This window comes from Octopus bimaculoides, chromosome Z (genome assembly GCF_046866305.1).
Source record: "Octopus bimaculoides isolate indiv1 chromosome Z, ASM4686630v1, whole genome shotgun sequence".
Classification (NCBI taxonomy): Eukaryota; Metazoa; Mollusca; class Cephalopoda; order Octopoda; family Octopodidae; genus Octopus; species Octopus bimaculoides.
The window spans coordinates 6,537,771-6,562,129 of record NC_142944.1 but is presented as its reverse complement, the minus strand read 5'-3'; the positions used below and the strand labels follow the sequence as shown (position 1 = coordinate 6,562,129).

Below are 24,359 nucleotides of genomic sequence, written 5' to 3'. Positions count from 1 at the left end.
AAAAAGCGAAGCTCCTCCCTTGGCTTGAAAGAGAGTGTGTTTAACAATAACTTAGTTAAATAGTAATACTTGAAAAATTTAGAATTTATGGAATATGTTGCAGATCTTTTCCTTGGAGGAATATATTGTTTATACCAAAAAGTAGAACAATGGTGACTGTAGTAGTTCAATGCTTCTAGTAATATTTTACTATTATTTATACAAAGACTCCAATTTTACCAGTATTTCAAGTTTTATTAAGTGTCTTACACACAAAACTGTCTTCTTCTTCAGGACTTCATTTCTGTGGAACTTCCTTTTTCTTATTTTCCCTTATACCTGCCTGCAGCATTCAAACTGCATGTGGACTTCATTAACCTTCGGTCTCTATTTTCTTAACCTTTCTCCATTACAAAGATCCATAAAGTTGGTTCATAGCCATTTCCTGTATATTTCCTTGGCATCTTATGCATCATATATGAAAAACATCACAAATTGTTTTTCCAACCACCACAGTAACTTGGGGACTTGTGAAAGAAAAGCTTTATATTATTTAGAACATATGAAAGAAGGGCTGACTAAAAGGCCAAAAACATGCATGGGTGTTTAGGACAGACTTACCAAAATGTCTTGGACAGGCAGTCTCCAGAATTATGAAGAGGCAAGACAAATCATTCTCAGATTGAATTGAACTCAATGCAACAATGTTCATAATTTCTCTATGACTGTTACTGCTGAAGCTTCAACACGATCATTCAGCTTGCTAGAGATAACAACCAAATCTCTTTCGTACAATACCCTACCAGCTTTTTAAGAACATAAGAGGGGAAGAAAAAAAAACAATCATGGGTAAATGTACTCTGAGGTTTGTTAGATTCTTTGTATTAGTAATAGATGGAGTATGGCCTGCTGTTTAAGAAGTTTGTTTCAGGATTTGTGATGTCTTAGTGTGTGAGTGAGAGAGAGAGATCTTGGGCAAGTGTCTTTGTAGTTTAAGAAAACCTCATGTTGACTTGAGCCTTGTGAGTGAAATTGGGAAATTGTGCTGAAGCCCGTGAGATGAATTGCACCTATATAAATCAAAGGTCCAGCTTGGTCATACACTGTGTCACAGATTCTGCCTGATGTTTACATTAAAGGTACACATTTCTGTGGAATACTCAGCCAAGTTAGTTCAGTGAGCAAATACTTCAGTTGATTGAACAACATATTGTCGAAACCAATGCTGATTCATTTACTGGTATATAAGACATGCTTTTCTCCCAAAATATTGTCTCAAAAATATCATCCCAACCTTTAATGCACTATCTTTGATCTGTTACTGGTTTCTGTCGGACTGTGGCCATGCTGGGGCACTGCTTTGAAGAATTTCCTTTCAGCTAAATGATTCAACCCAAGTACGCATTTTTTTTTCATTTTTAAGCTTGGTACTTTTCTATCAGTCACCTTTGCTCAACTGCTAAGTTACAGAGGAGTAAGCACACCAACACCAGTTGTCAAGTGGTGGTGGGGGAAGGTGGTGAGCTGACAGAATTCTTAGCATGCCTGGTGAAATGCTTAGTGGTATTTCGTCTGTCTTTATGTTCTGAGTTCAAATTCTGCTGAGGTCAACTTTGCCTTTCATCCTTTTGGGGTCGATAAATTAAGTACCATTTCTGTACTGGGATTGAGCTAATTGACTGAGCCCCTCCCTCAAAATTTCAGGCCTCGTGCCTTGAGTGGAAAAAGTGGTGGTTAGGGACAAACATGCAGGATGGCGATACACACTCACACATATATGACCGGTTCCTTTCAGTTTCTGTCTACCAAATCCACTCACAAGAGTATGGTTGGCCCGAGGCTATAGTTGAAGACACTTGCCCAAAGTGCCACACAATGGGACTGAACCAGGAACCATGTGGTTAGGAATCAATCTCGTGCATCTTTTATGTTGATTTCATTCAATTAATATTTCAACTGTGACAGGACTGATGTTATCATTTTTACTGGTCTAGTGTACCTAAGATTAAAATATTCAATGTATATATATTTTTTTTTTAAAAGAAATATTAACGTTTTGATGTATGAGAGATGTGACTTAATTCTTGCAGGTGAAGCAGCTGCACTCAAGTTTGCAGATTTCCTCCTCGTTTATATCTTCCAATCATTCCTCAGGCAATTTGCATAAACATCCATCTCCTACATCAGCCATCTATAAATCTGGCAACCAATAGTTCTAAGAACAGCATCGAGTACCTTGTAAATTCGGTGTCACCTCACTAACTAGCAACACCAACAAGCATCACATACAACCAGCCATCAGACTCAGCATAATAAACATACCACACTCAAGAATTACAACATACTGGATGGGGGTGGGGTGGGGAGGGGCGGAATTTTCTACAACATTCACAGAATGAATAACTGGCATAATTCAAAGTGAGCCACAAATATACTCAAAGTACTTACTTTTGTACTTTAGTAAAGTACTTCTGTGTCTTGGCTTTGGTGCAGCTAACATTCAGAACTAAGACACAAAATGAATGATTATTTTATTCTACAATTTTTCGTTGCAGCAAACTTTGGTTGCCATTGACTCTACCATTCCATTTGCATTCAATCTCTAACTCTCAGACATTACTAGCATAACTACCAAAGTCACGAAATTCTATTCTGTTCTTTGTTGTAAGTCGTTGCTGATAATCTTTACCGTTTATCTTGTTACTTGTTTTAGTCATTTAGACTGTGGCCATGCTGGGGTGGGGGACTGCCTTGAACAATTTCCAAGTCGAATGCATCGATGCCAGTAATAATTTTTTTTTTTCTAAAGCCTGGCACTTATTTTATCAGTTTCTCTTTTGCTGAACCACTAAAGTTATGAGGATGTGAACACCCACCAACATTGGTTGTCAAGCAGTGGTGGAGGGAACAAACTCAGATAAGCACGCACACGCACACAGCTATATGTGCAGGAGTGGCTGTGTCGTAAGTAGCTTGCTTACCAACCACATGGTTCTGGGTTCAGTCCCACTATGTGTCACCTTGGGGAAGCGTCTTCTATTATAGCCTCGAGCTGACCGAAACCTTGTGAGTGGATTTGGTAGATGAAACTATATATATATGTTTGTGTCTGTGTTTCACCCCACCAACATCGCTTGACAACTGATGCTGGTGCGTTTAAATCCATGTAACTTAACGCTTCGGCAAAAGAAACCAATAGAATAAGTACTAGGCTTACAGTGTTCTAAGTGATGTTTGTTTATCACCTTCACCTTAGCAAAGGCGGAGGTATTGCTTTCAGTTGTGTTGGTTTGTTTGTTTGTCCATGGATAAGATATCTCAAGAACCGCTGGATAGATTTGGATGAAACTTTCGTGACTGGCACGAATTGATTAGACTTTGGGATCGATCTGATACTGGACAAAGATTCTGAATTATTTTTCCAGTTTTTTTTACGTAATTTTCAAGAGTGGTTGGGTTCATTTTTAGTATTCTTGTTTGTGAGAGCAGTCGAGTTTATTTCAGATATTCTCATTTGAAAAATCATCTCTGGCTAATTATTGAGAGGATGTTGGTGTTGATTTTGTGGAGGTTTGTCCTCTCTGAGTTCTCTTGTTTATATTGCTTTGAATTTATCATGCATCGTCTTGTAGTTTAGAGATTTCAATGATGTGATTGTTTAGTTTTAGAATGACATTGTAGGGTAGGTGTGAGAGGCCAGATCTGGTTGGTTTCAACCTAAAACAGGTAGAATATTTTGGCCAGATATGGCTGGTTTTAATGCTAAAGGGTTTTAAACAAGAAAGGGGCAATGAGTTAACTGGATTACATTTGTGTAAACGGCTTCATTTAAATTGTTTCAGTTTAGTATTTGAAGATAAAAATCTGGGCTGGGAAGGAGAGTGCTGGTGGGTGAGATTTTGGGAAGGAAAGATTGGTTGGTTGTGTTTAGTAATGCATTCTCAATGACAACTACAGGAAGCGGAAAGGTTTACAACCAATTAGATTTAGATAGTAACAGTGTCTATTCTGTTACTCTCTTCATTACCACAGTGTCATCATTGTCATTGCTTAACATCCACTTTCCATGCTGGCATGGGTGGGATTCTCTTCAGACTATACTTTCCCTAAAGCAGGGATGGGCAACTCTTCGTCAAGTGGGGGCCCGCATCGTACCATTTCTAAGTGGAAGAGGGCCACATGATAAAACACATATACATGAAATATGACTTGCCCACTTCACACTGAATTTTTCGCAGTTCTTAATTTCATTTGTCTTAGTATGAAAGTTTACATTAAGCTGGGATCTCTTTCATTATTTCCTAATGATAATAATGATGATTACTAGTGTAAATAAATTATAATTTAAAATATTGAGGTAAAAAAAAAAAGAAAAAATTCATTGATATTTTATTAAAGAACAAATTTCATTATCTGTATCAAGGAGATTTTTACACTTTTACATTCTTTACCATATTTTCAATGTTAGGTAGAATTTGAGATGTTGCTATTCTTAGGTTATGCTGCAAATTAGTACAGGCCACAGGTTGCCCATGCATGCTCTAAAGCAGAATTGGAGTAACTTTCTAGTGTGGTGGGCAAAAATTTACAAAGAAAAAGGCCTGTGGGCAAATCACAAGTTCTAACTCTTATATCTGTGTAGATCTTGTATATATCTATCTATGTATAATTTGATATACATTAATAATAAGTTTATCACATAAAATTAACGTGTAACATCTTCATTAACACCACAACTGAATTTAGGACATTTATATTACTTATGAGGTAGTCTATATTTTTCAGCTAGAGTGTAGTTGGGTCTCAATGGGGTGGTACAAGCCTAACAATGTGTTTTATAGTGAAAACAAAATTTCCACTCCAATGGCAATTACTGGACCTTCGAGTCAAACCATTTTAAGTCATAGTGCAAATAGGCAAACAAATATTGTATAAATTTTATAATTGAAAAATTTTCTATATTTTGTTCATTTGAGTATATTAGCCTGTGGGTGAAATAAAATGGGTTTGTGAGTGCAGTTGTGCCCATGGGTGGGGCTTTCCCCACGTCTGCTCTAAAGCATCACACTCCCTCCTATTCTTTCTGTTCTGGTGAGGTTATTTATTCTTACTGGTTACAAAGAGACCTTACTAGTGCTGGTCCTATGACAAAAACAGCCAGTACATACTGTCAAGTGTTTGGCAAATCCAGTAACACAGGGTTGAGAGAAATCTCTAGTTTTCCCCAAGGGTAAGACAATCCCTCTGATGTTGGTGCTATGGAAAAAGTGCATCCTGTACATTGTGTGAGTGGCTGGTGTTGGGAAGAATATTCGGTCATAGAAACTATACCAAGGCTGAAATATTGAAACCAGACCTGTTGGTTCCTGTTGAACTGTCCAGAATGGGAAGCAGATACGAAACGATGATGAGATGGAGACAATCTATAGTATACAAGATGAGAAGCACAAACTGTTATAATAGTTGTTGAAGAAGTAGTGGATATTTGTTTACATATTTTGGCTGTAGGCCAGTGGGGTTTTCCCCCCTTTTGGTGAGAGAAAGTTCATTTGTTAGAGACTCTTTTCTTTTATTGATTGAAATAGTTATAATCTATTATGTAGCAGCAGCACCCATGATGTGTTCTGAACATATTAAGCATTAGATCATATATGTTGTTTGGTGGTGGGTTCGTATAAATTTGAAATATATTTTTCTGGTTATGAAGAGGAAACCCAGCCTTTGTCAGATGATAGTCTTGGCAATGTTAAGAATGCTAGACCTTCATGAGAAGTTAGTTAGAAAAAAAAGAAAAAAAAAGAGGCTAACTTATTCAGTTTCACATATTATTCCTCCCTCTCTGTTTTTTTCCCTCCTTTTTCTTCTTCCAGAAGAATCATTCAACAAAACTGTTACTGCATTCCACTCATTTAGGATCACTAATTAAAAGTTAAGATTACAGTTTTTTGGGCTTTTTTTCTTTTTCCTAGAGAGATCTTTCAATCTTCAGATGGTAACTAATTATTATCTTAATGGAAGTTATCCTTGACAATCAGGTCTTTCTACTACATTAATGAAGAACCAGTCTTGTGACTGGTGTCATATCCTCTTCGACGTGTTATAGACAAGATTTCCTGTTAGTAACTGCTTTACTTACTATTAAGTAGTTGAGAATGATGTTTGTATAGGAATTATGTTCAATAGACATCAGTTTAATTCACTTTGTTTGCATATGATTCATGCAAACTGTTTATATAAACATATAATAAAGATACATACATGCATATATGTAAATACAGACACACACACACACACTTCAGTGTCCCATCTTACATTTTTCTGACATTCTTGATAAGATTAAATATTCTCTACCTAAATATATCATCATCATCATCACTATTGTTGTCACTACTCCCACTGTCACCTTCATCATATTTATGGTATTTCCTGCTTATTATGGTGGTCTGGTTGGATGTGCAGTTATATATATATATTTTATTTAACTTAATTCTAGGTTATCTCATCTATAAAACCCCTTTAACTATGAATCTTCTAACCGTACACATTTTTATCAAAATTGTGTGCATGTTCACACTTCATGTTATTATTATTATTATTATTATTATTATCATCATCATTCCATCAAGGTCGACTTTGCTTTTCATCCTTTCGAGGTTGATAAATTAAGTACCAGTAGCGTACTGGTGTTGATCTAATCGACTGCCCCCCCCCCCAAATTTCAGGCCTTGTGCTTAGAGTAGAAAAGATTATTATTATTATTATTATTGTAGGTGGCAAGCTGGTAGAATCATTAGCACACTGGACGAAATGCTTAGTGATATTCGCCCACCACTACATTCTGAGTTCAAATTCTGCCAGGGTTGACTTTGCCTTTCATCCTTTCTGGTTCGATGAATTAAATACCAGTGAAACACTGGGGTTGATGTAATTGACTTGTCCCCTCCCCACAAATTTGAGGCCTCATGCCTCCAGTAGATAAGCTTATTATTATTATTATATACATTTATTTTTGTTTTCTCTTTTCAATATTACTTCAAGATTTGGAAAAACAAAAAAGTTCCAATGTGTCTTCAGCATTCAAATAAAATACATTTTAAATTGTTTTATCAGATGAAAATATTTCTTTTTAGTATTTTTCTTCTCTCTAAACAATGTAGTCTGTGTGTGTATTCAGATGAAAGAACTTCTTTTGAAATCTATTTCATCAGCTTGCTTTTATATTTTTTAGTATCATTTCAATATTCCAGTATTCTTAATGATTATATGTTAACTTCCCTTAATTAGCCATTTTCCAATTGTATGTGATAAAATTAAATCAGTATTCTTCTGGTAATGTATGTCGTCAGCATATAAAAAAGAAAAAGTCTAGTAAATACAAATATTTCATATTTCCTTTTGTAGGGAGTCATTTGCAAAGAATTTGTAAAACGGTTTTATTTATTGCACTGCTGCCAGGTTTAAATACTTTATCAGTTGTGTGTAGTTTATTCAACAGTTTTTTTTTTTCGCTCAATGATTAAGTTGGAGGCTTCTTTTTCTTCCAACTGCCTTCAACCTGATGTCAGTTATGTATCTTTTGCTATTACAGTCATCGGTTCAACTAATGGAATTTATATTGGTGGGGAGAAAAAAAAATGGTGTAAAAAAAAAAAATAAATAAATGCTGCTAAGAAATTGTTTAGCTTGATATTTTTATTCTTCACCTCCCAATCCTTAAAAATTTTACATTAAAAGTCTTTGTTTCCCCTCGAAGTTCAAAACATTTGTTTTATTTTACTATTGCAGTTTTATTATGGGCAGGACATAAATCCTTTGTTCTAGTTTTGGTAGTTCCAGTGCTTGCAAAATTATACATCAGAGAGAGATTTCCTTTTAGAAAATTGTCATCTTTTTTTAAACAGTGAATAAATTCAATTATGGGTTTTATCTTCATTTTGGGTTAGTTACTTGTTCTTGATTTGAACTCCCCATTCCCCCATCTCAACATCAAAATCTAAAAAATAGCAAAAAAGCAAAAATCCCCATCTAATATGGCTTGTGTTCTTTGATAAGTCTGTTCAAGTAGATACATATTGCCACTAATGTTAGTGTCCTGTGCTTAGTACCTCATTTATTTCAGCTTGGTAGTTAATTAGGGTGGGCTTTTCACTAAGAGAATAATTAAAATGCATTTATTCTATTTTGAACTATATGATCTTGTGTGTGTGTGTGTGTACTTGTGGTGAATGCTTGTAACCCCTCTCCTTTTTGTTGCCATTCAAAATTATATTGTTGAAAGGGAAGGTATTTTAGCAATGATAATAGGTGTTGAGAAAACCAAGCTTTTGAAGGGAATTCGTGTAGTTCTTCAATGTTTTCACTTGTTACATGGTAAATATTACCTGGTTTGCCCTGTCTTTTATCGCTGGTTGGTTACCCTGTATTTCACTAAATTTGGAATTTCATTTACCTTTCTGTTTGAGACAGGAAACAATGAAATTATTATATTTAACAAGTAATTCACTACATTCCAGAATTTGCTTCTTTATAAATTTTTTTTATATTTTACATTTTCATATAACAGCTGCTAACTGTAAATATCTCTGTCTGGAGTTAGCAGCTGTTGAAAATTTTGTATAAATTAATTTTAAACAAGAAATTTTGTTTGCTAGTCAGTTGGTATCTATTATTCATATTTACTAAGAATAATGTTGCTTGTTCTCTCTAGTGAAAATATTGATTTCTAACTTTGGTGCAAGGCTATACAATTTGAAGGGAAAGCATAGTAGGTTAACTTGTTACTCAGTATATTACTGGTGCGTATTTCACTCTGCTCCGCTTCCCAGTGTGGATGAAATGCATCTAAGTTAGCTCTCTTAGTTTTTTAATTAGTAGCAAAGTTATTTTATGTTAATCGTATCTTGGTACTTACTTTCACAACTTCCATTCTTTTGTTTTGCCTTTTATTCTTTGGAAGCAAACAACAAATTATGTTGTTTTTCATAAGTTTATTGCGTTAAGTATTAGCAAGAACACTACTCGGTGGTTCTTCCCCAACCCCTACCAAAAAAAGAAAGAAGAAACCAGTGAAAATTATATATTAGGGAAAACAGTATATTTCCAAGATAACGACTAAGATGAGAATTTACTTTTATTTATTTGAGTTAAATAAAATAAGAAAAAGAAATATTGTACTCAAAATATTGTCTTATGAAATCATACTCAATGACAATTGTGGCTGTGTGGTAAGAAGTTTACTTCTCAATCACATGATTCTGGGTTCAGTCCCATGGTGTGCCTCAGATTAACCAAAGCCTTGTGAGTGGATTTGGTACATGGAAACTCTGTAGAAGCCTGTCATGTGTATATGTGTTACTGTCTCTTTGCTTTGACATTGCATGATAGTTTGAGTATCACACCATACAAGCAGTGTTCTTTACTTCCAACCTTCTATGGGGAAATGTTACCATATCTGGAAACAGGTGAGGGTTGGTGACAGGAAGGGTATCTGGTTGCAGAAGATTTGCCTCAGCAAATTCCACCAAATCTATGCAAGCATGGAAAAGTGGACATTAAGACAATGTGTCTAAAGTGATGGTACTCATCGTAAACAATCTTTTCCTTCTACTCTTTATATCTTTATAGCTTTGAAGATCCACTTAGTAAGTCTCACTTAGAGATTTCTTGTCTTTGAGAATATTGGTTTCAGATTTTGGCACAAGGCCAGCAAATTTTTTGTTTGGAAGAGTAAATCAATTACCTTGATGCCAATGCTCTATTAATACTATTTTTTATCAACACTAGAAGAATGACAGGAAAGTTGACCATGGTGGAATTTGAACTCAGAAAGTAAAGACAGCCGAAATGCTGCGAAGTGTTTTTCCTGGCACGGTAACAATTCTGCCAGTTCACAACCTCTTGTCTTAGAAAAATACTGATGATGTTTGTTTGCTATGACATCTGAAGAGTCATTGTTGATGATGATGTTATTTATGACATCAAATGCCAGAGACTGATATTTGGAAGGTTACATAGTCACAGTATATGCCTGTCATGCTTTTCTCAGAAATCTACTATAGACCACTTGATGGCTATTCCATCGTCGTCATCATCATTTTAACATCTGTTATGTTAAACTGGCATGGGTTGGACAGTTTAATCAGAGCTGGCAAGCTGGGCGGGGGGCTGCACCAGACTCCAGTCTGATTTGGCATAGATTCTACAGCTGGATGCCCTTCCTAATGTCAACCACCTTACAGAGTGTACTGGGTGCTTTTAGTAAAGAAAAAGAAATTAAGCAACCAAGCACTTTGAATTCTTTTGAACAATTTTATATTATTTTATTTTCAATGTATAATCTGCTGATTGGGTTAAGATTCTGAATGATAAATCATAGTTTCAAACTTTGCAGTGAGGTGCTGGATTGTTTTGTCTTGATAATTTTTCCTTCATCTGATTACTTCAGTTTACTTGAAAGATAAGTATGAATACAGTTTCACATGTGAGTGGTGAGTATTAATCTCAGTCTGTAGGTATAAATGCTTGTACTGAACAAATATATAAATGCTTTTCTTTTAAGTTGAAATAGCATGATAATTAAATCTCATTCAGTTTGTTTATATATTTATTCGTCTTCATATCTTACAGCCACAAAACCTGGAAATTTAGCAGTGTACAATATTCAAACTGATACATCACATAATCTAGAAAAATATAAAAACGACCCAAAATACGCCTGTACATATATGGAGATTTCTCACAGAGATTTTGAACTGGAAAATAATAGCGCTTGTCGTGGAAGCCTTTCGTCGTCTATATCCAAAGATAGTCTAGTGTCACATGATAGTCGAAAGGGATCACTTGAAATTTCAAGTGACCATGGTAAGAAACAATCTTCATCGGAAAGAGAGTTATCAGTGGAGAAGACAGAACCAGTCAATAAAGTTGCAGATGCAGGTGGAACAGCTTTTACCGTTGAAATTGGTGAACAAAAACCAAGGAAATGGAATAGTTTAAGTGAATTTATGCCATCCAAAATTCGGCGGAGTTTCCGAGAACGATCTGAACGGGCAATGAAACAGTCTACTAAAGATGGTACAGCACCAAAATTTGTGGTAAGTAGAAAGAAAAAATTTTTTTTTTTTTTTTGTTTTTGTATAATGTAACATTTTAAACATGGATCATCATCATCATCATCATCACAAGGTCAGGGTCTGCACCAGGTCCCATTGGGTTGGTCTCTACAGCTGGATGCCGTTCTCAACACCAACCACTTTGCAGAGTGTGCAGAGTGCTTTTTACATGGCATTATAAATGGAGATATTGGATGCATTCAGTACATTATCATCATCATCATTATAACCCTTTAGCATCTGTTTTTCCATGCTGGCATGGGTTTGCAATCCCTTGGTTATATCCATTTCTTTGAAGAATACTACTAGTTATAATATTTAGTAATAGTTTCTAATTTAGGAAAACAACCTTCAGATTTTGTGGGGAGCAGGGTTAGCCGATTATGTCCATACAGGTGTTTGATTGTTACTTTTTGTTGGTCTCAAAAGAATGAATGGCAGCTTTAAACTTGCTTAGTGTTTGTTCCTGTTGAAAACAAGTGCAATGAGTGCACATCAGAGTTGGAAAACTTTGATCAGAATTATCGAAACAATTAGTTGGTTAAAACACCCTGTAGGGGTGCAAACATGGCTATATGGTTGAGAAACGTGCTTTGGAATCACATACATAGGAACCCAGTCTTGCTGCGCAGATGTTGAAAGTTGGTGTCCCCAATTATAGCTGCAGGTTGGCCAATGCCTTGTAAATGAAACCGGCAGATTGAAACTTTACACTCACGCACACACACACACACACACACACACGTTTTCCTGTGCATAAATGAATGACAGTGTATTGTCACTCTTGACGTATCTGCACCGATTGTCAACAAAGGCTTCACTGTTCATACAAATGGATGTCATTTTGTTTGCAGTCCACTGCAAAAGCATGTCCAGGCCTCTCAACATGCCTCAACATGTGTCTGTTGATTGGGGACAAAGGCTTCACTGTTCCTGCAGTGTCATTTGATTACATTGCTGTGTGAAAGCTTGTTCGTTAATTGGTTTGATAGACGGTTGGGTGGTGGGGGTAATTATTACCTTGCTTGCAAACAGATGAGGGTTAGTGTTTGCAAGAGCATCCAGTCATGGAAAATTCTATCTCAACAGTTTCATCTGTCCCATGCAAGCATAGAATGGAAAAGTAGATGTTAGAATGATTATGATGATGTGTGTTAAAAATCTGGAGAAGAAGAGAAAAACAAAACAAAGAGGAGAGATAACTCTAAGTTTGGTTGAGCAACATTTTTGTACTATTCAGACAATGTTGATTTTGAGTAACTCTGGGCCTTTAAAGCCAACTGGTTAAATAAAACAAGTAAAGATAAACTGTTTAGCTCATTGATTAAATGAAGCCTGTAGTTGTTGACCTTGGTGACCTCTGCTTGTAATTACTTTCATTTTAAATGTCAGAGGTAACTGAAAGTATCTTTTAATGCCTATGGCAAGTGCAGGCACGACTATGTGGTCAAGAAATTTATTTCCCAACCACATGGTTTCTGGTTCAGTCTTAACGTGTGGCGTCTTGGACAGGTGTCTTTCGCCTTAGCTCCGGGCTGACCAAAGCCTTGTGAGTGAGTTTGGTAGACAGAAATTGAGAGAAGCCCAGTGTGTGTGTCCTTCTCTTGACATTGTATGGTAGTGTCACTCTCATACAAGCATCATTCTTTTCCAATATTTTGTGAAAACATGCGGTGGGGTGGGGGATATTACCTTGCTTGGAATCCTGTGAGAGTTGGCAAGATAAAAGGGCTTCTGACTGTAGAAAACTTTGCATCATTAAACTCCATCTGACCCATGCAAGCATGGAAAAGTGGATGTTAAAACAGATGAAGAGGACATCTCTTATGATTGACTGAAGCCAACTTGAGATCCTTTACATGACTACTCAATGTATTAGAAATAGGAACTAAATCTTCCTCAAATCACACATTGTCTTGAAAATGGAAGGAAATCACATTGGATTATGTAATTCTACACACATCCTTATCATCATTGGTTAACGTCTGCCTTCCATGCTGGCATGGGGTGAATGGTTTGACTGGAGCTGGCTAAGCAGAAGTCTGCACCACACTTCAGTGTCTGTTTTGGTATGGTTTTTACAGCTGGATGTCCTTCCTAACACCAACCACCCTGCAGAGTGGACTGAGTGCTTTTTATGTGGCACTAGCACAGGCAAGGTCGGTTTTGACATGGTTTTTACATCCAGATGCCCTTCCAAATGCTAACCACTTCACAGTGTGGGCTGGATGTTTTTTATGTGGCACCAACACTGGCAGGGTCACCAAGTAACTTGTGAAACAAGGAATTTTGAAAGGGGAAGGGGCATTGGAGGGGGGTGATCTTGTGTCAGTAATCAAACAGATGATGACAACTCAACTACAAGGTTTGACACAAAATCCAAAGCATGACCATGAAGGATTCAGTAAAAACAGAGATAATCAAATTCTGTCAGCTTGCAAATGCTTGCCACTCTCATTAGCTATTATTTGAAATTTTGGCACAAGGTCAACAATTTTAAGGGAGAGATAACATTGATTAAATCAACGCCACTGCTCAGCTGGAGCTTATTTTATCAATGCTAAAAGTATGAATGATAAAGCTAGTTTTTGTGGAATTTGAACTCAGAATCTAGTGAGTTGGAAGAAATGCTGCTTAGTATTTTTACTGACATTCTAACAGCTCTGCCAGCATGTCACCTTAAACCAATAGAAAAAAATGGTAAAAAAATATTTCTAAACAATAGCTTCTCTGCAAAACTGAAGTGTGATCCACTGCAGAGGGTAACATACATATCTGAACCACATGGGCTTCAGTCAGTCTCTCCCCCTCCCCTTTACTACGATTGTTGCTGCCCCTCTGAACATGTCGGCTGTTTATCCCCTCCCTTGTCGTCTGTACAGTCTCAGCCTACCCAAAATTTTTCTTTATTCCTCCTTAGAAATGCAACTGTTTGGAACTCCTAGCAAAACTATTAGTTATACTTGTTGAAAAGTAGTTGTCTTGTCTGCTTAATAAGAAATTTGTTCATTTACGTTCCAAGAAGGCAGAACTTATCTACGATTTCCAGCAATTTAACTGGAGCTGGTACTCATTCTGTATGATATTTCATATATACATTAAGCAATGCTCTTGATTCCCAGTTGCCCATTTGGAACTGAACCTCTTTGTCACAAATTAACATTGCATATTTAACTGAATACTTTCCAGCTGTTTTAAATCATTTACATTCACTTTCATATGGTACATACTGTATCATATTTCTTACACATACCTTCTATAATCCATCCTAGAGAGAGAGAGAGAGAGAGAGAGTGGGTGAGGTGTCTGTTGTTGATGTTTAGCTCCAGGTAAACTCTGATCAAACAACCCTATGATGTCTATCAAAAGTGGTCAAGCTACAGCCTTCTCTTCTTTTTGGGTATGTATTTAAGATTGCATTATCTAATTTGTCCTTTCCATTTAAAAGTAGTAGAGTGGGATTTGAAGGAGAATGAAGATTTAGCTGATATTTTTAGCAGGTTGAGGTTGAGCCCTCTTGTTTTATTGGGTTGTTTGCCAGGAGCCTGTTGTTTCCATTAGAAGTAGTTTACTCTGTGTGTGTACACATACACAATAATCAATCTGTTCTTCAATATTTTTGTTAATAATAGAATAGTAGGAATGACTTTAGCTAAATTATTATTACAGTATTTAGTTTCATGTCTTGTTTCTCAATTTAATCTTGCTAAAGTACACACTCTTTTAGTGTTTTGAAATTAATAAGTTCCCGTATCAATTCAGTTGATTACTTTTTTTTCTTTACTTGTTTATTTTTTTCTCTTTGGGGTAAAAGCAGACCTTCAACAAAACTTACAACATGCTTTGCATTAAAGGGGCCCAAAAGTGGAAAACCGTCTGGTTGGCTGTGAAAGAAGCAGTGGTTACCTCAATGTGGCCCCAGATCAGACGGTTTGAGCCTTGGCAGAGGCTGTGCAGCCTGGGGTTGAACTAACTGGAAGTTGATCAACACAGGATGGATTGCCTGGTTGAGGGTGCTTGATGATGAAAGACCCCCAAGCACCAAATGACCCCAAGAAACTTCACTGATGTTGTGTGGAAAAACTTTGCTCGCCATATTTCACTTTATAGACATTTATGAATATATGGACTGTTCATGTAAACATTAAAAAAATATGTAGTATTTCAGATAAAGTGTGATTTGGCTGATAGACAAATCTTCGTTCTCCAAACATTACAACTGCTAGACTCTCTGCCCTCTTTTAGCATTGGTGGAAGGACCTCTATTTTGGTTAAATAGTAAGCTGTGTATCACACATGCATGTACCTAAATCCAATCAGTTTACCCTTCAATCCAACCCTGCTCAAACTTGCCCATCTGATTCTATATTAAATACTTCCTCTCGACAGTTTTTTCTCTCTACAACTGTAGTCTTCTGTTACCCGTTGCCATGTTTTTTTCAATAGCCTCATTGATCTACAGAAGTTGAAGTTCAACTCTTAAACATGTGTAGATCAAAGCAAGGCTGTGTGATAAAAGGTTTTCTTCCCAACCACATGGTTCCGGGTTCAGTCCCACTGCATGGCACCTTGAGCAAGTGTCTTCTACTATAGCCTTGGGCCAATCAAACCCTTGTGAGTGGATTTGGGAGACAGAAACTGGAAGAGGCTCATCATATGCATATGTTGAGATCTTTGACGATGTGCTGTGCTTAAGAAGATTACCAAGTCAAGTGAAATTGTAGTCATGGCCAATGCCAGTGGCACTTTAAATGACCAGAGAAGTCTTCTTAAGGATGCAATTTTAGCAGTATTGTTACTGAATATGTAGTCTTGACCACAGAGCTCATCAGAGATTGTGAAGTATTCACAGTGAATTGGAAAATTTTAGCTGTGTTGTTGAAGCAGAGGGAGTGTAGACTGAAAGCTGTTTGCTAACAGCTGCATTATAGTTGTATTAATGAAGAATACCACCTGTAATACCTAGAGGAAGTCACCAATCGCTATGATATTTATCTACCATTGCAACACTTCATGTATGTACGGCTCAGCTTCTAAACACTTTCATCCTCAGATTGTAACCAGGCTTTCTGGTTCTTTGCTCAGTATTTCCACTAATTTTGTAGAATCCTCCTCCGCTCTCTCCTATACATAAAAGGTACCATCACCACCCCGTTTTTCTCTCTCCATTTTTAACACACACTTCTGTTTTTTTCTATCCCTGCATGTCTCACGACCACACACACACACAGTTGTTGCCAAGTGGGGAAGTTTCTTATTACTCCACTTCAACTTCACCTAACAAGTGGTCAGCTGTGTTGGCGGTGTGCCTCCATAACTAGCAGAGTATTAATAGTTTTCTATTGCATGCAAATGCGTTTGTGTTTATTAAAAAGTGAAAAGTAAAAATTCTTATTTGATATTTATTTCAAACAGGAAGCTGATTCTCCCCCTGATCAAGCAAAAGATGGAGAAATTTTGGGAGAAAAGGGGAAAGCAAAAACACCTAAAGCTAGTCAATCCAGTGAAGGCGAAGAAGAAAATCATACAAAAGGTTGGTTGTTTCTTAATTAAAGGTCTACCATAGAAATTTGATGTTTTCATATATTTTATAATATATATATGTTATTGTAAAGGGTCAACTCTTATTGAGAAGTATTTTCCTCTTTGTTTCTCCCATTTTTAATCTAAATTTCAATCCAGATTTCGTGAATAGAATTGAATCCTTCAACATTTGAATTGGTCATATCTGGCCCAAAAATTTCTACGTTTTATGATGAAATCAGCCAAATCTGGCCTCTCACGCCTATGCTACGACATTCTAAAAATAAGTAATCACCATGAAAATCTCTCAGCTCCAAGATAATGCATGACTAATTGAAAATAATATGAATAGATAAGAATTATATTCAACAAGTAATCATCATTGTCGTTGTCATTGTTGTCGTTTAACGTCTGCTTTCCGTGCTGGCATGGGTTGAATGGTTTGACTGAGAACCAGTGAGCTGGGAGGCTGCACCAGGCTCCAATCTTATTTGGCAAGGTGTCTACAGCTGGATGCCCTTCCTAATGTTAACCACTCCAAAAGTGTAGTGGGTGCTTTTTACGTGCCACCAGCATGGGTGCTGGTCAGGCAGCACTGGCATTGACCATGCTCAAATGGTACTTTTTATGTGCCAGTCGGGTAGCACTGGCATCGACCATGACAACAATTTTACTTGGTTCAACAGGTCTTCACAAGTACTGCATATTGTTCGACGGTTGAAGGGTGCTTTTAAATGGGCCGGTAATGCAACACTGGTACTGGTTGATCTGACTTGGCTTACCAGGTCTTCTCAAGCATGGCATGTTTCCAAAGGTCTCGGTCGCTTATCATTGCCTCTGTGAGGCTCAATGTTTGAAGGTCAGGCTTCGCCACCTCATCCTAAGTCTTCCTTGGTCTACCTGTTCCACAGGTTCCTTCCACAGGTTCCTTCCACAGGTTCCTTCCACAGGTTCCTTCCACAGGTTCCTTCCACAGGTTCCTTCCACAGGTTCCTTCCACAGGTTCCTTCCACAGGTTCCTTCCACAGGTTCCTTCCACAGGTTCCTTCCACAGGTTCCTTCCACAGTTAGAGATCAGCACTTCTTTACACAGCTGTCCTTCTCCATACGTAACACATGACTGTACCAGCGCAGTTGTCTCTCTTGCACACCACATCTGATACTTCTTATGTCCAACTTTTCTCTCAGGGCACTTACACTCTGTCATGTATGCATACTGACATTACACATCCAGCGGATCATACTAGCTTCATTTCTTTCAAGTCTACACATGTCCTCAGCAGTCACAGCCCATGTTTCACTGCTGTGTAACATAGCTGTTCACACACTGGCATCATACAGTCTGCCTTTCACTCTGAGTGAGAATCCTTTTGTTACCAGCAGAGGTAGGAGCTTACTGAACTTTGCCCAGCTTATTCTTATTCTAGTAACAATGCTCTCAGATCAAAAAGGAATTTTCCAGATGAAGGATGGCACTGTTTATTTTTCCTTCCTTGTTTATCATTAACTGAAAGCAGAAGTGGTTGATTTAATCGGGTCTAATTCCTGATTGTATCCTAGTTTTGCTGTAATAAGAAAGAAAGAAAAAGTGTGAATTTATTAACCCTTTAGCGTTTAGATTACTTTGTCAAATGCAATATATATTCATTCATATTGATTTGAATTAATCATGCATTATCTTGTAGCTTTGAGATTTTGATGATGTGGTTGCTTATGCCTTGAATGACATTGTAAGTTAGGTGTGGGTTGGCAGATCTGGCCAGGTTTAACATCAATCAAACAGGAAATGTTGGGCTGGATATGGCCGGTTTAAATGCTATAGGGTTAATTTTAATTTCTTCTCTTTTCAATTTTTATCTTTTGTTTATTTTATTTTTCCTTATTTTTCAGCAAAGAAAGATGCAAATTTGAAAAACAACAAAATTTCTCCGTCATCTTTCCCAACCTATAAGCCTGCGAGTCATCAGAATGACAATGAAGAGATTTCGCCACCAACATGTTCTGGTGCTGCATCATTCCTTATCAACAAGATGTTTCAAGGCAGTAATTGCCCAGCCAACGTCAATCCTGCATCGACATCTCCTCCTTCTGATTATTGCCTCATTCCTGGTAGTGGAGCTCCTGCATCATCTGGGAAATTCTTTGACCCGTCAACAGAACAAGATCGCTACTACGATCAGAAAAATTTGAACGGAAACAAATACTGTGAAACGACAGATAAAACTTGTACAGACAGTTCTCCCGAAGCTCAAGATCTCGAAGCAATAGAAGATAAACTCAGCGAAGCTGGAACGTACACTATTGAAGGTGACCAAGAAGCTAAAGAGGAAGAAGAATTGGCCAGGAAAAGAATTGACAATGTGTTTGGTGTTGGCCAAAATATACAAAGACCTATAATAGTTGAATTTAATCACTTAGAACAGGACTCTTCTACATTAGGAAAAGAATCTAGTGAAATGAATCATGTTGGAAAATTTTTAGAGGATTCAAAGTTTTATTTAAATAACGGTAGTAATAATAATTGTTCTCCAGAAGCAGATGTAGATCAAATGGAAGATATAGAAAATTTAAAAGATGTCTCACCAGTAAGTATATATTTTTCTGGATATATTCAGTGATAATATTCTAATGGTCAAAAGGGAGCTGGGTGGACAGAAAGAATTGGTTGAAAATAAGACGAACATGTCTTGTCATTTTATGCTCATCATCATCATCACCATCAACATTTAATGTCCATTTTCCTTGTTGGCATGGGTTGGCAGTTTAAAATTCTGTAAAGGTTGATTTTACCTCCCCTACTTCTGCAATCAATAAAATAAGTACTAAGTAATCCACAGTTCCTACCATGTACACCCCCCCACACACACACTCTCTCTCTCTTTCTCTCTCTCTCTTTCTCTCTCTCTCTTTCTCTCTCTCTCTTTCTCTCTCTCTCTCTCTCTTTCTCTCTCTCTCTCTCTCTATCTCTTTCTCTCTTTCTCTCTCTCTCTCTATCTCTTTCTCTCTCTCTTTATCTCTCTCTCTCTCTCTCTCTCTCTCTCTCTCTCTCTCTCTCTCTCTAAAATATAAATTGTGAATTAGTGCCACTGTAGAAATTAATATTTCCAGCAATAGATTATACATAAATAGAATCGACCTTAATTGAACAGACCAATAAACAAAGACAATCTAGCTGTGACCATCCTGTCTTTTTCCCCCCTATGTGCATGGAATTAGGATCACATTATCCAATGTTTTCCTTTTAAACACTTGTATTATGTGACCTGACAAAGACCTGTCTATCCCCAGGTCAAAGAGCTAATTTGAGGTGCCCCTTTTTAGCTTGAATTAAAACAAACTCTCAGTAGTTTGTGGTAAATTGTCCATCTTTCACACTGACATCCTCCTTTTCCCCCACGTCCACAACTGTATCATCATCATCATCATCATCATCATCATCATCATAATAATCATTGCTGTTGTCATAGTTATCAGGTCATCTTCAAGACTTCCTTCCCCTCCTAAATGCAGCTGCCCACTTTTGCACTGTTGATAAAGCTGGAGTGTCCATCCCCTAGCGTAGCAACCATGTCAGCATTAAATGTCCTTGTGGGGGTGGGGTGCTAAACCCTTTTTCTATAAGTACTTGATAACACCACAATGCCAAATTTTGTCCGTTTTCAGATCAGATAAAATGGTTAAATAGTCTTGGCTATTAATTCTGCCATGAAGGGAAACCATTGGGCTGGCAGGTTTCCAAGATATAGCAACCCCCCACCCCATCATCACAGATCCTTCTCTGTTTAACAGTTCGAAGAAGGTAGTCTGGATTAAATGCTTCTTTTGGCTGTCCCCTATACTCGGCCCGTGGTTGGAAATAAAGTAAAGGATGACTCGTCCGAGAAAATAGCATTCTTCCACTGCTCTAGGGACCAATTCTGTAGGTTTTTACTCCACTCTAAACGCTTTGCAACATTTGTTTTTGAAAGTAGTGGTTTTTTGATTGCAACTCTCCCCTGAAATCCAGCTTTGCGCAGCTCCCAGTGAACAGTTTTTGTGGAAACTGGGTTCTCAAAGTGGTCATTAAGCTCTGCAGCAATTTTAGGAGCTGTACTTTTGTGATCCTTTCTAACAATTTGCGTAAAAGTCCGACGGTCCCTGTCTGAAAGTTTTGGTTTTCTTCTGGAGTTTTGTTTCGACAAGGAGGTTTTTCCCTCTTTCTCAAAGGCTGTCATTACTTTCGAGACAGTACTTCTTGATACACCAAACATTTTGGGTGTTTTCGTTATGCTAGCGCCTGCCATACGAGCATCAACAATTTGACCTCTTTGAAAGTCCGATAGATCTGTCATTTTAATGAATTTTAATTACCTTTTTCTGATGATATCTGAAAAGAAACAGCAATTTTAGAAAAACATTAAGCAACACTAGTAATAAATCAAAAAACATAAAAATAAACAAGCCTTTGATGGTTTTATAAATATTTCAAAATTATGATACTAGGTGTTTCCATTATTTTGTCCAACCCCTGTATGTATATATATATATATATATATATATATATATATGCATGCATATACTTTTTAAAAAATCTTGATATATAAGATTTATGAAGCAAAAAGAGTAAAATGTGTGTCCCCTTTCATCATCATCATCATCATCATCGTTTAACGTCCGCTTTCCATGCTAGCATGGGTTGGACGATTTGACTGAGGACTGGTGAAACCGGATGGCAACACCAGGCTCCAGTCTGATTTGGCAGAGTTTCTACAGCTGGATGCCCTTCCTAACGCCAACCACTCAGAGAGTGTAGTGGGTGCTTTTACGTGTCACCCGCACGAAAACGGCCACGCTCGAAATGGTGTCTTTTATGTGCCACCCGCACAAGCCAGTCCAGGGGCACTGGCAACGATCTCGCTCGAAAATCCTACAGGAGCCAGTCAGGCGGTACTGGCAACGGCCACGCTCAAAATGGTGCATCTCATGTGCCAACCGCACAAGAACCAGTCCAGGGGCACTGGCAACGATCTTACTTGGCTTGCCGGGTCTTCTCACGCACAGCCCATTTCCAAAGGTCTCGGTCCGTAGTCATCGCCTCGGTGAGGCCCAATGTACGAAGGTCTTGCCTCACCACCTCAGCCCAGGTCTTCCTGGGCCTACCTCTTCCACGGGTTCCCTCAACTGTTAGGGTGTGGCACTTTTTCACGCAGCTATCCTCCTCCATTCTCACCACATGTCCATACCAGCGCAATCGTCTCTCTTGCACGCCACAACTGAAAAGAAACAGCAATTTTAGAAAAACATTAAGCAACACTAGTAATAAATCAAAAAACATAAAACTGGGTTCTCAAAGTGGTCATTAAGCTCTGCAGCAATTTTAGGAGCTGTACTTTTGTGATCCTTTCTAACAATTTGCGTAAAAGTCCGACGGTCCCTGTCTGAAAGTTTTGGTTTTCTTCTGGAGTTTTGTTTCGACAAGGAGGTTTTTCCCTCTTTCTCAAAGGCTGTCATTACTTTCGAGACAGTACTTCTTGATACACCAAACATTTTGGGTGTTTTCGTTATGCTAGCGCCTGCCATACGAGCATCAACAATTTGACCTCTTTGAAAGTCCGATAGATCTGTCATTTTAATGAATTTTAATTACCTTTTTCTGATGATATCTGAAAAGAAACAGCAATTTTAGAAAAACATTAAGCAACACTAGTAATAAATCAAAAAACATAAAAATAAACAAGCCTTTGATGGTTTTATAAATATTTCAAAATTATGATACTAGGTGTTTCCATTATTTTGTCCAACCCCTGTATGTATATATATATATATATATATATATATATATATATGCATGCATATACTTTTTAAAAAATCTTGATATATAAGATTTATGAAGCAAAAAGAGTAAAATGTGTGTCCCCTTTCATCATCATCATCATCATCATCGTTTAACGTCCGCTTTCCATGCTAGCATGGGTTGGACGATTTGACTGAGGACTGGTGAAACCGGATGGCAACACCAGGCTCCAGTCTGATTTGGCAGAGTTTCTACAGCTGGATGCCCTTCCTAACGCCAACCACTCAGAGAGTGTAGTGGGTGCTTTTACGTGTCACCCGCACGAAAACGGCCACGCTCGAAATGGTGTCTTTTATGTGCCACCCGCACAAGCCAGTCCAGGGGCACTGGCAACGATCTCGCTCGAAAATCCTACAGGAGCCAGTCAGGCGGTACTGGCAACGGCCACGCTCAAAATGGTGCATCTCATGTGCCAACCGCACAAGAACCAGTCCAGGGGCACTGGCAACGATCTTACTTGGCTTGCCGGGTCTTCTCACGCACAGCCCATTTCCAAAGGTCTCGGTCCGTAGTCATCGCCTCGGTGAGGCCCAATGTACGAAGGTCTTGCCTCACCACCTCAGCCCAGGTCTTCCTGGGCCTACCTCTTCCACGGGTTCCCTCAACTGTTAGGGTGTGGCACTTTTTCACGCAGCTATCCTCCTCCATTCTCACCACATGTCCATACCAGCGCAATCGTCTCTCTTGCACGCCACAACTGATGCTTCTAATGTTCAGCTTTTCTCTCAAGATACTTACACTCTGACGGGTATTCACATTGACATTACACATCCAACGGAGCATACTGGCTTCATTCCTTGCGAGCTTACGTATGTCCTCAGCAGTTACAGCCCATGTTTCACTGCCATGTAGCATGGTTGTTCGTACGCATGCGTCATACAGTCTGCCTTTTACTCTGAGTGAGAGTCCCTTTGTCGCCAGCAGGGGTAAGAGCTCTCTAAACTTTGCCCAGGCTATTCTTATTCTAGCAGCTACACTTTCAGCAATGATAATAATGGTTTCAAATTTTACCACAAGAGCAGCAATTTTGGGTTAAGGGATGAATTGACTACATCGAGCCCCAGTGTTCAACTACTGCTTATTTTATTGACCCCAAAAGGATTAAAGGCAAAGTCGACCTCGGTGGAATTTAAACTCAGAACGTAACGAAGGGCAAAATACCACTAAGCATTTCGTCTAGCATGCTAACGACTCTGCCAGTTCACCATCTTATTATTAATAATAATAATAATAATAATAATAATGAAATGCTTAGCTGCTGCTTTGCTTGTGGGACAACATGTGTTGTGTGTTGTCTGTTTTGATATTACGCTGCTGTCATACTTCTGCTGTTCTTATGAATTTGACCAATTATTTTTCTTGATTTTCAAAGGTCAAATTTGTTACTTTCACAATTTCTTTCATTAGATTTGACTTCTCTCTTTCTCTCTCTCTCTAAATGTCAGGAGGCACAACCACTTACACATGATGGATATGTGTGTGTGTGTGTGTGTATATATATATATATATATATATATATGTATGTATATATATAGTGTGTATATATATGTATATATATATATATATATGTATGTATGTATTTATGTGTGTATATATAGACTAACCCATTACTATTTTCATTAAATCTGTTATTGGTTTATGAGGAATTTGTTAAATAAGTGCCCTGATGATGCTTTCTAATGGCTTCTGTCAGTCTGGATTGAACATGTATATGCACCTGTGTTTAGGATATATAATATTTTGTATATCCAATCTAAAGCAGTGAGGGCATGGATGATGAAGTTGATGGAGTATCAGTCTAGGATTGCTTAGTCAAAGATTCTAATTCCTGTCCTGACTTACTATGTTGTTTTCATGGCCAGGAAACTTAACCCTCAACAGTTTAGCTCTAAATGCACTTTCAGATACTGAGT

At 37.8% G+C, this 24,359-nt stretch overlaps 1 protein-coding gene across 15 annotated transcripts in view; it reads left to right on the top strand.

Annotated features, from left to right (window-relative positions):
* Positions 1–24,359, top strand: part of LOC106869485 (uncharacterized) — a 398,751-nt gene that overhangs the window by 317,027 nt on the left and 57,365 nt on the right. For all 15 annotated transcript variants that reach the window (XM_089365456.1, XM_089365452.1, XM_089365449.1 and 12 more), the window contains 3 exons: positions 10,606–11,072; positions 16,506–16,623; positions 18,504–19,198. In XM_089365456.1, the coding sequence (XP_089221582.1) occupies positions 10,606–11,072; positions 16,506–16,623; positions 18,504–19,198 (1,280 nt within the window). The remainder of the gene's footprint in view (positions 1–10,605; positions 11,073–16,505; positions 16,624–18,503; positions 19,199–24,359) is intronic.